Genomic DNA, 15,232 nt, shown 5'->3' with positions numbered 1-15,232 from the left:
TAGGCTAAACAAACACTTAACCAAAGTTAAAATAAATGGTAAGCAATTTTGCACATATTATATGCTAGGGTTTATTATGTATGTGTGCGCGTTTAGTTATAAAAAAGTAAGAATGGAAAGTTGTAAGTAATATGTTTCAAGCCCAATTATTTTAATGATCTGTTTGCTTTATTAGAAAAAGATCTGGCTTTTAACTCTTTATTCTCTACATTAATTAGCAGTTTGCATCTTGAAGCACTTCTCTTAATGACAAGGAATAAGCTGATTTTGAGCAAAAAATGGGGTATTTGTTTGAGTGTGCATATTTATACCTACTTAGTATTTGGTTTAGTTAACTTTGCTTATATGCCTCTACTGTTCTAGACCAGGAGGTGAATATGAACCTTTGGTTCTAACATCTATCTTATTTTCTAGAGAGAAAGGCATTCTTTCTCTACCAAGGGATTTGTTAAAATAACTAATGTTTTTACTTTGAGAGTTAGCCCAGAATCTGTTACCATTTTTTGGCATTCATACTTTAAGTACTAGTCATATTTCTCTCTCTAATAAGTGACTGGTAACTGAAAGATGCCATTGAGAAATCTCTGTGGCTTTGACATGAATGTTAATAAGAGATCTTTGAGTTGTGTGTTCATGACTAGAATGGATTGGGGTAAAAAATAAGAGAAGTATATTTAACTTCTTATGATTGGCATATTTGTAGGTGGAGATCCCTTTGAGTAGCAGTGGGCTTTGTTATGCAGGTGTCATAAGAGCATTTACACTGAGTTAAATTGGTTTCTTTATATCTCCCAGCTGAGTAAACAATTCACATATGTAGAAAAAAGATTTTGATGTTGCATGCTGTTAGAATTATGTTTTCTAAAATATTGAATTGGTTTTATTTTGATTTAGTAAACTTCTGGCATTTTAACTATAAATAGGGCATTAGAAACTCACTTTCACCTACATTTTTTTTTTAATGGAAATAATCTGATTATATGTATAAGGCACCCCTTGACCTATAACCCAATTACATAAATATAATCATCTATAAGAAGGTGAAACTGTTGATCCATTATTTCAAAGACTTGTAGAATAGCAAAGATTTGTTCTGATTAGCGATGTGGTCTATTATAACTGAAGATGTCTTTATTTTTTAAAATTACAGCACTTGTAGCATAAAAATCATTTGTAACGTTGAATATGAAGAGATTGTTAATTGTTAGTATTTAAAATTATTGTAGTCATCTGGTCGTAAATGAAGTAAGTTGCAAAATAGACTTGGTCTTTGAGCACTTAAGGTATAACTGACAGTTATGTTTTCCAAGACTTATTTTAGGCAGTTTTATGTATTGTGTACCAATGATATGTAAAATAAAGCACCTTTTCTACTATAACCAATTATAGGTGTTATTTATTTTGATCTTTATGAAAGAAAAAGTAGTGATAGCAGAGTAAATCTGTAGAAATGTTGATTTTTATATTAGTCACTTAAAGTAATAGGCAGGTTCATAAAGAATGGATTGTGGCCCTGGCTGGTTTGGCTCAGCGGTTAGAGTATTGGCCTATGGACCAAAGAGTTGTGGGTTTGATTGCAGTCAAGGGCACATACCTCCGTTGCGGTTTATCCCTGACCCTGTTGGGTCGTACAGGAGGCAACCAGTTGATGTGTCTCTCACACATCGATGTTTCTCTCTGTCTCCCTTTCTCTCCCTCCCTTCCTCCTACTCTATCTGAAGAGAAATAGAAAAATATCCCTCGGTGAGGATTTTAAAAAAGTGGATTGTGGCTAAAAACTTGTTTTTAAGTTAGTGGATTGTGTTAGGGAGTCGTTTTGTTATAGAAATGTAAAGCCTAACTCTAACTGTAGTTGAACTAGTATGTTTGAAAGTAAAAAGGCAAATGTCTCCAAAACAGTCTATACTTGTCAGCTCTTTTCTGTTTACTCTTTACATTGTTTAAAGTATAGTTGGCCTACAATATTATATTAGTTTCAGGTGTACAACACAGTGCTTTGACCTTTATGTAACTTACAAAGTGATCACCAAGAGAAGTAGTACCCATCTGTCACCATGCAGTCATTAGGACACAATTGACTGTTCCCTGTGCTGTACACTATACATCCCCGTGGCATATTAATTTATAACTGGAATTTTGTACCTCTTATTCCCATTCACCTTTCACCCATGTCCACACCCCTGGCAGCCATCAGTTTGTCCTCTGTTATCTGTGAGTCTGTTTCTTTTTTGTCCTGTTTATTCATTTGTTCTAACTTTTTTTTAGATTCCAGATACAAGTGAGATCTGTTTAATCTCAGTTTTTTTTCTTACGCTTTTCACCCATTTTTAAAAAATATGTTTTTATTGATTTTTTAGAGAGAGAGGAAGGGAGAAAAAGATAGAAACATGAATGTGAGAAATCATGATTAGCTGCCTCCTGCACGCCCCCTACTGGGGATCCAGCCCGCAACTCGGCATATGCCCTGACCGGGGATGGAACTGGGACCTCTCAGTCCATGGAACGGCGCTCAGTCCACTGAGCCACACCAGCCAGGCTTTTCACCCGTTTTTAACTCACAGCAGCCAGGCTTCTGTCCTGCTACAGCATCAAAATGGCTCTAGCAAAGGTCAGGGATAACGTCTCATTTCCCAAATGCAGTGAATTCTTTGATTATACTACTCCTGTCATTTGAAACTTTTGTCTCTCTCTCTCTCTCTCTCTCTCTCTCTCTCTCTCTGACATTTGCACAGTTTCTGTGATACTGTGCTCTGCCTTTCTTTATGCACCTTCCAGCCCCTTGCCACCCCTGCTGAACCCCATCCTTTTTTTTTCAAGATTCAGGTCGAATATTGCCAACCTGATAAAGCCTCTCCTGACATACTCCGTTTCCAGGTGGAGTTGACCACTTTGTCTTGTTCTCCACTGTCCTTTGTTAAACCTGCTTTCACAGCAGCCTCTGTACTGTGTGCCCGTATTGGTTAGGATTGTCCCTTCCCTCTGTCAGATGGTCCGTCTCTGAGGCAGAGGCTGGGTCTCTGTGTCTCTCCCATGTCACGCATTCAGCTTGCATTTAAACATCTTAACAGCCCTGGCCAGTTTGGCGCAGCGGTTAGAGCGTTGGCCTGCAGTCCAGAGAGACCTGGGTTCGGTTCCCGCTAAGGGCATGTACCTCAGTTGCAGTTTGTCCCCGGCCCTGGTTGCAGTTTTTCCCCGGCCCTGGTTGGTCGTGCGGTGTTTCTCTCTCTCTCCCTCCCTCCCACTCTATCTGAACAAAAAATGGAAAAATGTCCTTGGGTAAGGATAAAAATAATAATGATAATAAATATTTTAACAAACTATTGAAAAAAGGTATTGCCTTTACATCTCTCCGTACTCTCACTCCTCCTTCTCAAATTGGGCTCAAAATGGAAGGGAGGCTTTGAAAGGGAGTTTTTAGCAGATTTGATAAGGCTTCGGAGGAAATGTCATTTCCAGCTTTGTCTTCTCCTGTCCTGCTGTTACTACTTAGGTTCCTAGGAGAAGTTTGGGGATAAATAAGGGATATGTCACATATTTACTAGGCTAAAGGGGATTTAATATAGGTATGTATAGGTCTCAAGAAGAAGTCCTTGGTCTAAAAAGATCTGAGCATTTAGTGAAATCAGTGGGGATTGCTGAAGTATGATTTTTAACATTGGATGAGCAGGAGAGTGAGCTAAGACTATTTTCAAAGTTAATCTTCAGATTTCCATATAGGAAATTGTCTAACATTGGAAAACACTATGTACTTGTAATACTTAAGCACAGGGAACTGCTGGAGGACACAGAACACACTAGAACTAGCATTAGAACCACCCTGGATTCTGACACATATCAAGTCAGGGCACTGTTGTCATCTCTGAGCTTGTGGGACAAAGGGTGCTTACACTACTGGAAAACAAAATAACATTGGCACAACTTTCCTTCCAATTTTCCCAGTTACAGTTGGGAATCCCTATACTTATATATTCCTGTAACTCACAAAAAGACTTTTTTTTTTATTTTTTATCATGCATGGATTAAAAAACATGAACTACAGCATTCTGGGTAGAAACAATAAATTCCACAAACTGAATGAAGAAAGAAAAGGCTATAAAATGCAAGGATACCAGTCTCCTTGTTCAAAATAAATTTATCTTCTTAGTATCCATTTGCTTCTTTTCTGACCTCTCCAGAACTAGAATCAGGAAAATGCCCACTTGTGGGACGGTTACTCTCGGCAAAGGCATCTGGAAATGAGTGTGATCAGGTTCTTTTGTTTTGTATAGTTGGTATCTTGGATAACTTGAATTGAGCAAGTGACTTAAAGTTTTATCACATTCACAGTCTGACTACTGCTCATGCCAGTACTTCAAATTCAAAAGTCTTGAGAATACAAAGTTATGAAGCCTTTGGCTTTGAATAGAGAAAAGGCTAGGAAGTCATAGGTATGAGGCTGTGAAGGCAACAGAAGGATTTCCTATCTCCTGATTTGATTTTTTTGCCTGGTTCAGCAAGAAGTCTTTGCAGAGTACTCAGAGATGTCAGGGTGTTTACATACAACCTCTGAAGATACAAGTGTAAAAAGTATGAATAGTGGCATATCAGTATGAAAGCTGTAACAGAGAAGGAAATGGCTCCTTATCCTATCCACTCCACCTCCCTGGTCTCCTTACCACCCAGAGACAAGAAGCTAAAGGAGATTTCATTCATCCCTCAGCATAAGGATTGAGGAAAGTACAAAGAGAAAGAACCCTCTGTGTCTGAGCATACACAAGTTAAAAATAAAAGGTAGCAGCTGCTGTTTGTTTTTGGACATAGAGTTAACTCTTTCCACTAGTAAGTCATGGTCCAATAGATGTCCAGCTCTGACCAAGAGTATTACCCATTCCTGCTCCTCTCCTGGGAGATAGAGTAGACGTTCTCTGAGAACTTGGGAAAAGTTCCCTCCTCCTTCTCTCTTCTTTATAAGAGAGGGAGGGAACAGCCACAGGTGTGATAATTGCCATCCAGTATAACAAAAGGGTGTGTGTGCCCCTCGTGGGAGCAGAGCTTGTAAGAGAGTGGGCATTGTTTTGAAGGTCCAACTGATGGTCCAAAATCATCTTGCTATCAATTGCAGGCTAGCACCCCCTGGTGGCATTGCCCATTCCAGCTTAAATAGGGCAAGATTTGAAGCCGCCTGAGATTTTTAAAAATAGCTATAGCAGTGTCTGGAACTTTCTGATGAGTTGACACCCTTGTGTTAGACCCAGTTGGGGAAACTGGACCTGAGATATCTACTTTCTACTTCCCCATTTCCAGAGAGTGGTTTGCCAGCCGTTTGCTGCTGGGCTTGGTCTACCTCTTGCAAGAACTCCCTAACTCGAGGTTATAACTTGAGCCTGCCCTTCTTGGGTACAGGGGATAGAGCAAATGTATCAAGATCTTTTTCTTTCTTTCAGATTTTTAAATTGTATACTGAAATTGAGAGCTAATACCCTGAATCAGGAGAAATTGCACCTTAATTGTGTCTTGTTTAATCCACAAAGTGTTACTGCCAGTGATGACCTTGGCAAAAGACATGATTGCAAAATTGTTTATGACATTTGTGTGACCAGCCTGGCACCTGTGACCGATCGATGTGGAGAAACTGTCGATAGCTGTGCACTTTCTGTGTTTTTGGATTACTTAACACATAAATGCATTATTGGAAGAATGTGCCAAAGGGAATTTGTACTTTCGAAAGTCAACAGATTTCAGTAAGGAGGCGGTGTCCTTGCCAGTTTACTTTGGGTTTTTTTTTTGTACGTGCCCCAGCGGGAACTGAACCCGGGACTCTCTGGTCCGCAGGTCGATGCTCCAACCACTGAGCCAAACCGGCCAAGGCATTGTCAGTTTACTTTGGACTTGGCACCATCCATCATTTTATTCTTGCTTTATACAAATAATTATACCCAGTGAAAAGTAACTAGTTCACCAGAATGATCCCAGTGACTCCGAGACTACTTGCAGAGTAGTACTGTAACACTGCTTATAATAGAATCTTGTAGGATCCTGACCCTATGGTAGCTCAGTTAACCTCTGTGAGGAATCGCCCATGCTCATTCCTTTTTTCACATGATCGTGTACTTCTTCCCCACCAGTTACAATAGTGGGCTCATTTGCAGTGCACAGCAGCGGCTTAAACGGTGGGGAGATGTTCCCTTTCTTTGTTGATGAAATTATGCATTACATAACCTTATACCTTTTTTCTTTTATATTTGTTGTGAAATAAATGATCATGCATATGCTCAACCATCAGCTTAAGAACTAGAACATCCTCAGATGCCTAGAATCCTCCATTGTCCACACACACCATATGAGGTAAACATCATTCTGAATTTTTTGTTAGTAATTCCCATGTTTTTATTTATGCTTATACCATCTGTGTCTGTATCCCTAATATGTTGTTTAGATTTGACTGTTTCTGGCCGTTATGTAAGTGTTGTTATGCAGTATGTATTCTTGTGACTTTTTTCCAACAACGGTTTTTGAGATTCCCATTCATGTTTATGCATGTAACTGTATTTCATTTGTTTTCACTTCTGTATAGTGTTCCATTTCATGACTATACCACAATGTAGCTGTTCTGTTCATGGAGATGTGGGTTCTTTCCAGTTTTTTGCCATTACCAATAATACTGCTATAAACATTCTCCCAGTTACAATGTAAGCTCCGTGTGGGCAGGGATCTTGTCTGTTTAGACCTTCACAATGTCTAGAACAAAGCCTGGCACATGGTAGATGCTCCACATAGATTTGAGGAATGAATGAATTCTTGTACATGTATCCTCGTGGCACATGTGCAAGAGTTGCTCTAGGGCAGTTGTTTTCAAAGTGTGGTCCAGGGACCTCTAAGGGGGTCTGTGAGGACAAAATTATTTAAAATACTAAGACATTATTTGTCCTTTTCACGTTCATTCTTCACGAGTTTAAATGTTTTCCAGATTTATGGTGACATCATCATGCTGACAGCTAATCAGGTGTGTACTTGGGTATTTTTGTGTTTTGAAAATGTCTCTTAATATCTGATAGCAAATGTTGATAAATATAACCCATGTGAACAACAGCAATTTGAGATCCTCAGTAATTTTCAAGGATGTAAAGAGGTCCTAAGACCAAAAATTTGAGAACCACTGCTCTAAGAAGCAGGTTTTACTCAGCCACACTGAACTGTTTTCTAAAGCACTTGGCCCAGTTCTCACTCCCACTGGCGTGGTTGAGGGGCCTCTCTCCACATCTTAGCCCCTTGGTCTTGACTGTCTTTCATACTTGTCAGTTGGATGGCTATTGTATCTGTGGGTTTAGTTCGCATTTCCCTGATTACTAATGAAATGTATTTTTTCCCCCATATATAAAAATGTTTCCTCTTCTGTGAAATACCTATTCATGTCTTTTGCCCATTTTTCTGTTGGGTGTGTGTCTTTTTTCATTGATTCATATGATTTCTTTATATATTCCAGATACCAATCCTTTGTTATTGAAACATGTTGCATATATCTTCTCCCAATTTGTGTATTATCTTTTGTAATTGTATTGAATCTGTTGACCGACTTGGAGAAAATTGATTTATCTTTTCAATAATGAGTCTTCCTAGCCAAAAACATTGTATGTCTCTCCATTTATTTGGTCTTTTAATATCTGTCAATAAACTTTAATAATTTTTCTCCATAAAAGCCTTCATGTCTTACATTAGATTTCTTTGTAGGAGTTTTGTATTTTTTAAATGCTGTGGTAAGTTTTTAAAAATTATACTTTCTATTCTAACTGGTTGTTGCTGATTATAGATATATTGTTGCTATGTGTTGATTTTGGATCCAGCAACCATGCTAAACTTTTATTAGTTTTAATAATGTATCTAGACGTTCTTTTGGATTTTTTATATAATCATCTGCAAATAGTGAAGTTTTCTTCCTTTCTGATCCTTATACCTTTTTAAAAATTTCTTCTGACTGGCCAGTGTGGCTCAGTGGATTAAGCGTCATCCTGTGGACTGAGAGGTTCCGGTTTGATTCCCAGTCAGGGCACATGCCCAGGTTGCGGGCTCAATCCCCAATAGGGGGGCGTGCAGGAGACAGCCGATCAATGTTTCTCACGTTGATGTTTCTTTATTTCTCTCTAAAAATCATTAAAAACATATTTTTAAAATTTCTTCTTAAATTTATGCACTGGCTAGGACCTGCAGTATAGTCAAAAAGAACTGATAATGAACATCCATGTCTTAACCCTGATTTAAAGGGACTGCTTTCAACATTTCAATTCAGTATTCCCCCCATTCCCCCACAAAAGGCCTTTACCGAGTTAAGGAGATTCCCTTCTGATTCTAGTTTGCTAATAGTTTTATTAAGAATGGATATTGAATTTTATTGCTTTTTATCATCTATTTAAATGGTGGAATTGTTTTCTTTTTAATATTAATGTATAAAATTATAGTAGTTAACTTTTTTTAAGTAGTTTTTTTTCTTTTATTGATTTTAGAGAGGAAGGGAGAGGGAGAGAGAGATGGAAACATTGATGAGAGAGAACATCGATTGGCCGCCTCCTGCATGCCCCCCACTGGGGATTGGGCCCACAACCTGGGCATGTGCCCTGACCAGGAATCGAACTGGCAACCTCTTGGTGCATAGGTCAACACTCAACCACTGAGCCACACCTGCTGGGCTTACAGTTGACTTTCTAAAATATTCAACCAATCCTTAATTCCTAGGATAAACTTAACTTGGTCATGGGCGTGTGCACGCTCATGCATTTTAATACATTGCTGGACTCAATTGGCCAATGTTTTGTTTAGGATATTTGCGCCTATATTGGTGAGTAAAATCGGCCTGTAATACTCCTTTCATGTCTGGTTGTGGTGTCAAGGTTAGACTAACCACATAAAATGAGTTTTTCAATTTTCTGGAAGAGTATCAAATTGGACCTTGTCTTTAAAGCCATTTGTCATTAAGAGAAGAATTTTAACCACTGCTTGGTCAGGAGTTATAGCATCATTAGGGTTTTATAGTGAGTTTTTTTTATATACTGCCGAACCAAGCGTGCAGAATCAGTTTTGATTTTTTTTCTAGTGATTTCTCCATTTCATCTTAGTTTAACATTTTTTATATGAAATTAGCCATATTATCTACCTTTTTAGTTCCTACAGCATCTGTAGTTATGACTCTTTCTCATTCCTGTTAGTTTATTTGCGCCTTCTTTAAAAAAAAATTAATCATTCCAGGGCTTTGAATATTTAATCCATTAGTTCATTTTATTTTTTTATCCTCACCAGAGGACACTTTTGCATTTATCTTCAGATAGAGTGGGAGGGAGAGAGAAAGAGAAACACCGATGTGAGAGACACATCGACTGGCTGCCACCCACATGACCCCAACCAAGGCCAGGGATAAACTGCAACCGAGGTATGTGCCCCCAGTGGGAACCGAACCCGGGACTCTCTGGTCCGTGGGCCAATGCTTTAACCACTGAGCCAAATGGGCCAGGGCTCCATTAGTTCATTTTAAAGTTATTCCCAAATGCCAGGTGTGTTATAGTTATTTGTTTCTTGGTGGAGATGCCGGGGACTGAAGTGTTAATATTTGTTTTAATCTTTATTTTGCCAGAAAATATGAGCTATAAGGTTTCAGTTTTCTGAAATTTGAGAATACCTTTATGATTTGTCATGTGATCAGTTTTCATACGTGTTCCACTTCTACTTGAATGTGTATTCCCCAGCTGTGGAGTCCAGTGTCCATTAGATCAGACTTGTCAGTTGTGCTGTGCAGATCTTCTCTGTACTGATTCACCTTAACTTGGCTTATTTCCTGAAGTCTCAAGATTTCATTATCTCTTGAAGATCTCAGTGTCTCTTGAAGTTGTCATCATTTGCTTGCTTTCTTTTTTGGCTTTATTATTAGATGCATATTAATTTAGTATTCCATCTTCCCTGGTGAACTGAAGCCTTTATAATCATGCAGTGACTCTGTCTCTATGAATGCTTCTTGCCTTAGTTTTGTTTATTACTATAGCAAGATTTGGGTTGGTCTTTATCTGAATGTCTTAGATTTCTTTGGTTTTATATTTTGAATTTGCAGCAGACACCCTTAAAAGACCAAAGAGAATCGTTTTAACTGGGTAATTTTGTACATTTGTGTTTATTGTTATTACAAATATAAGTTGGGTTTATTTCTAGGTCCTCATAATAAATTGTCTTGGGGTTTTTTGTTTAGTTTTGATCCACTTTCCCCCCTTTGTGTTGTCTTTATTATTATTATTTTTTCTCTCTGTTTGTTGGTTTTTTTCTTTTCTTTTTAAATCCCCCCTGGAAGATGTTATTATTTTTTCAGAGAGAGAGAGGGAGAGAAACATTGATGTGAGATAGAAACATTGAATTGTGGCCTCCCGTATGTTCCCTGACCGGGAATCAAACCCACAGCCTAGTTATGTGCCCTGACTGGGAATGATTGAACCCACAACCTTCTGGTGTATGGGATGACACTCCAACCAACTGAGCCACTTGGCCAAGTCTTTCTTTTTAATTATATTTTTTCTTATGAGTCTATGTGGTTTACAAATCTCCTTGTTTGCTCTCTGTGTAATCTTTTGCTCATTGTTCCTATTTTCCATGCTTCTGTTCCTTTACCCATCATTACTTTCTCCTGTAGAGTCTTTGTGGGTGAGCCACTGTTGTATAAACTGTTTTCACTCGTAGTGCCATATTCCTTTGAGTTCAGTGATATTTTAAACTTATTTTCCTTGGAAAATAGGAACTGAAGCATGGACTGAAATTGAGATCTTTGAGAGAATTTGCTCTGCCAGACACTGTGGGGCTACCAACCTGAAAACACTATCAGCTTGAAGGTTCTGGGATTTCAGATCACAAACCTTGAGGGCTGGCCTGTGTGAACTTGAGGGTGTTGGTGATTCATCCCTCTCCACCCAGCACCGAAATGGACACTTCTCTGTGGTGGCCCTTCTAGACTCCAGGGAGCCTCAGGCTTTAGATTCAAACTCCCCCCCCCCCCCCCGACCGCTGTTTCACGGTTTCCAGAGTTGAACAGAATTACCTCACAGGTTTCATATTTTCACTTCAGTTTTAGAGTTTTGTGATGACTTACTCTCATGTCAACTCAGTGATATATTTTAACATTTTAAAAGATATTATGTATTATTATTACTTTGCATTGTTTATATTTTATCCAGCATTTGGTTTGGTGAACTGAGAGTTATTGCGGGTATCTAGACTGCCTTACAATGGGAAATGAAGTCTAAATTAAAATTTTGCTTTACTTTGGCATTGATATAAGTAGGAAACATGGTAGTTTGTAGTCTATACAGAATTGCAGGGTGCCAAGCTCTCTGCTTTATACTGTCCTGCAAGATAGTACTCTTGCCCAGCCGGTGTGGCTCAGTGGTTGAGCGTCGACCCATGCACCAAGAGGTTGCTGGTTTGATTTCCGGTCAGGGCACATGCCTGGGTTGTGGGCCCCATCCCCTGTGGGGGGCGTGCAAGAGGCGGCCAATAGATATTCTCTCTTATCGATGTTTCTATTTCTCCCTTCCTCTTTCTCTAACATCAGTAAAGAAAATATTTTTTAAAAAACACACAAAATGATAGCACTCTTATGCAACTGCTACTTGCAAGCTTAGAAATGTACAGAAAGAAATCTTTTTTTTTTTTAATCCTCACCTGAGGACATTTTTCCCTTTTTTGTTCAGATAGAGTGGGAGGGAGAGAGAGGAAGAGAGAGAAACATCGACATGAAAGGGACACATCAAGTCGCTGCCACCTCCGCAACCAACCAGGGCTGGGGACAAATTGCAACCGAGGTATGTGCCCTTAGCAGGAACTGAACCCGGGTCTCTCTGGACCACAGGCCGACGCTCTAACCGCTGAGCCAAACTGGCCAGGACAAGAAATCATTTTTTTAAAGTTGTATTCTTTCTCCAAAGAAACAGCTCAGCCATTTCCTTAAATGGCTGTTAGTCCAAATATTACTCCTTTGTGTTCTTTGATTAGTCATTGCTTTGGCCTGAAAAAAGGATTTGGTTTCTTGTAAACCTAGCATTAGGATTATATATGCATGAATAAACCTCTGGGCAAACCTGTCCTGGCTGAAAGGCACTGTCTGTGATGACTTATCTTTGCCCAACAACTTGTTTTCCATCAATTACCCAACATTTAAGGTTCAAAAATATCTTTTCATTCACACGTCCTCTGAAACTGAACTCTGGAAAACAGGTGCAAAAGTAAGACACAAAATTGTTATTTTGTTCTAGAGAACACTCAAAGAAGACCTAACTTACACTTAAAGAGGCAAAAGTTTATGCTGTGTCCAAATTTTTTAATCTTATGTATTTTTGTGGAAGATGTAGGAGTTACCTATCAACTTATAACTTCCACCCCCTAAAACTAACCCATGGCCATCAGAGGTTACTACAGACAGAGCCACCACTGACTTTACTTTTTGGGCACACTTGCTGGCATTAACCTTGCATAGGAGTTCTTATAACACATTGCGTTGCACAAGTATCATTTAATATGCAGTGCAAAAGAAATCTGTTTCTGGAGGTAAGTCAGAGAGGGCTGTAACTGTACTATTCGGCATCTTGAAAGTAACGACCAGAAGCCAGAGAAATGACTCCCTCCCAGTGCCACCTGTGGCACATGCTTTGAAGGGATTCTGCCTTATGGTTTTAAAATCCTTAAAATCAGGTATAAATAAAAACACAGCCTTGAGGCTATAGCTTCTTTAGTAGCTCCTATCTAACCCCTCACTACCTCATTATACTGGAGACACTTGACTGCAGAGAGACTTTCACCTGCTTAATGTGGGGATGATGCTATTTTAAGCAATTTCTTATTTCCTTTTCACCTACAGTATAATATTTAATATTTTCCTTTCTTCAAAAACATGCCTCTTTGCCTGTTTTCTGGATTGCCTTGGTGGGTTAAAGGGATACCAGTTACCTTTAATAATGCTAACTGAATATAATTTTGAAGCTTCTACTAAAAGAATTTCTACAGCAGTTAGCAATTAGACATGAAACATGGGGGAAAAAAGGCTTCTACCATTTGCTAAAAGTGAAATCTTGTTGTTCAAGATTTTTTTAAAATATGTATTTTTTTTCTCTTAGGGAAAGTTATTTTATGAACACTTTGAAACAAGACAGTATTTGTTGCTTTATGTGATAAAATATACTTCTGAGAGTGTCGGCCTGCGATCCAGAGAGATCCGAGTTCAGTTCCTACTAAGGGCGCGTACCTCGGTTGCAGTTTGTCCCCAGCCCTGGTTGGTCGATGTGTCCCTTTCATGTCAATGTTTCTCTCTCTCTCTCTCTCTCTCTCTCTCTCTCTCTCTCTCTCTCTCTCTCTCTTCCTCTCTCCCTCCCACTCTATCTGAACAAAAAATGTCCTCGGGTGAGGATAAAAAATTTAAAAAATAAAATATACTTCTGAGTCACTCAAATACGTGATACTGGGTAAGATCTACACCAAAAGCTAGTCTGTTTTTTTTTTTATCCTAACCCAAGGACATTTTTCCACTTTTGTTTGGATAGAGTGGGAGGGAGAGAGAAACATCAATGTGAAAGGGACACACTGAGTAGCCGCCTCCTACACGACCCCAACCAGGGCCAGGGACAAATCGCAACCAAGGTACATGCCCTTGACTGGAATTGAACTTGTGACTCATTGGTCCACAGGCTGACACTCTAACCACTGAGCAAAACCGGCCAGGGCAAGCTAGTCTATTTTAAATGCATATTTTTGTTCTTCCTGAAATAGATAATTTATATATTAATTATTATATATAATCTATCTATGACAGTCTCTGAAGCCCATTTCTCTCTTAGATATTCATAAAACCAGTATGTACAAAGTTATTTTTTTTTTTTTAAAAACACACACTTTTAGGTTAGTGTAGGAACTTATATACTTACAAAGTTCCAGAGAGAAAGAAAACATGACATTCAGTTCGGTGCAACATAAGCCAGGAAAGAAGTCATCACTACCTCTCACATGCATAGAAGGGTATTATGTACCTGACACATGCAGAATGCTAAGATTCTTTCAGAGCATGAAGCCACACAACCCTAAGCTGACCTGATTTTACCTACTTTATAGCTTTTAGTACTACCAGCGAATTATTAAATTTAGAAATGATTTGGTATATATTTGATATAAATTATAAAATCATCTAATTTTTCTTGATTCTTAAATGTAACCCAATCTTTAAACTAATTTTAGAGAAAGAATCTGATAACCAAAGACCAAGTGCTTTTTATCAATTATATAGTGACATACTGCCTGGATCAAATGGAAGATATTTAAAAAATACACTCTCATGTAAGTATCAGAAGCCTAAAAAGTTTGTATATCTGTTAAGCCAGCAATTCAACTTCTTTAAGAAAACAGTCATGGATATACACAAGGTTTGGTGAAGTGTTATTTATAACTGTGAAAAGATGTATACAGTCAAAATGTCCTATAGAGGATTAAATAAGTTATGGTTCAGCCATATGACAGAATAGAGGAATAAAAATAGAAGACTAATAACCTGGAAAAGATGTTCACAATATATTCAGTGAAAAAAAGCAGGTTATGAAACAGTATGCAAGCAAGTATGAGCCTATTTGTATAAAAATATACATATTTAGCAAAGTAAAAGGACAAATGATACAAAATATTAACACGGGTTATTTCAACATAGTAGGATAATGGTTGGTTTTGTTTAACCACCCCTCCTCTCCCGTTGTTTTTCTTTTCTTATTTGAACTCTATGATGATGATTTTTTAAATGGGAGGGGTAGGAAGGGAGTTATTAACCTCAGATTAGCCCAAATATGCTCCCAAAGGTGCCTTCTGGCAAAGTAAATGTTTTCTGTTCAGCCTGCATCTGGGAAACTGCTTCTACCTTATACATGAGTGTCCTTCCAAGATCACATTCACGCAAACTCTCTCCCTTTTAGGCAAACTGTACAATAGCAATTACTTATAATATATAACCACACTCAAGTTAATTATCACCTAAAAGAAAAGATGAAAGAATACAAATCCTCACTTTAAAAAAAAAAAGGAACAACCTAAGTACATAATACTAAATTATACAAAGTTATATTATCTAAGTTTAGTTTATTGCAAAGATTGAGACAGCACACTAGAAGTTGGGGCTTCTGTTTCACATCATTCAGAGCACTCACTCAATTCTTCATCTCATTCGCTCGCCCATGCAAAAGATGCCAGTATACAGACAGTG

The 15,232-nt window shown here is 38.3% G+C and overlaps 1 protein-coding gene across 1 annotated transcript in view; it reads left to right on the top strand.

Moving 5' to 3' along the window:
• Positions 1-6,359, top strand: part of HCFC2 (host cell factor C2) — a 45,991-nt gene extending 39,632 nt beyond the window's left edge. The window contains exon 16 of the mRNA XM_036251470.1: positions 6,263-6,359. Within this exon, the coding sequence (XP_036107363.1) occupies positions 6,263-6,267 (5 nt within the window). The 3' untranslated portion in view covers positions 6,268-6,359. The remainder of the gene's footprint in view (positions 1-6,262) is intronic.
• Positions 6,360-15,232: the final 8,873 nt, after the last annotated feature.

Source organism: Molossus molossus, unplaced genomic scaffold, assembly GCF_014108415.1.
Source record: "Molossus molossus isolate mMolMol1 unplaced genomic scaffold, mMolMol1.p scaffold_m16_p_10, whole genome shotgun sequence".
Classification (NCBI taxonomy): Eukaryota; Metazoa; Chordata; class Mammalia; order Chiroptera; family Molossidae; genus Molossus; species Molossus molossus.
Note: the sequence above shows the minus strand (reverse complement) of the source record. Positions and strands in the feature narration are given on the sequence as shown.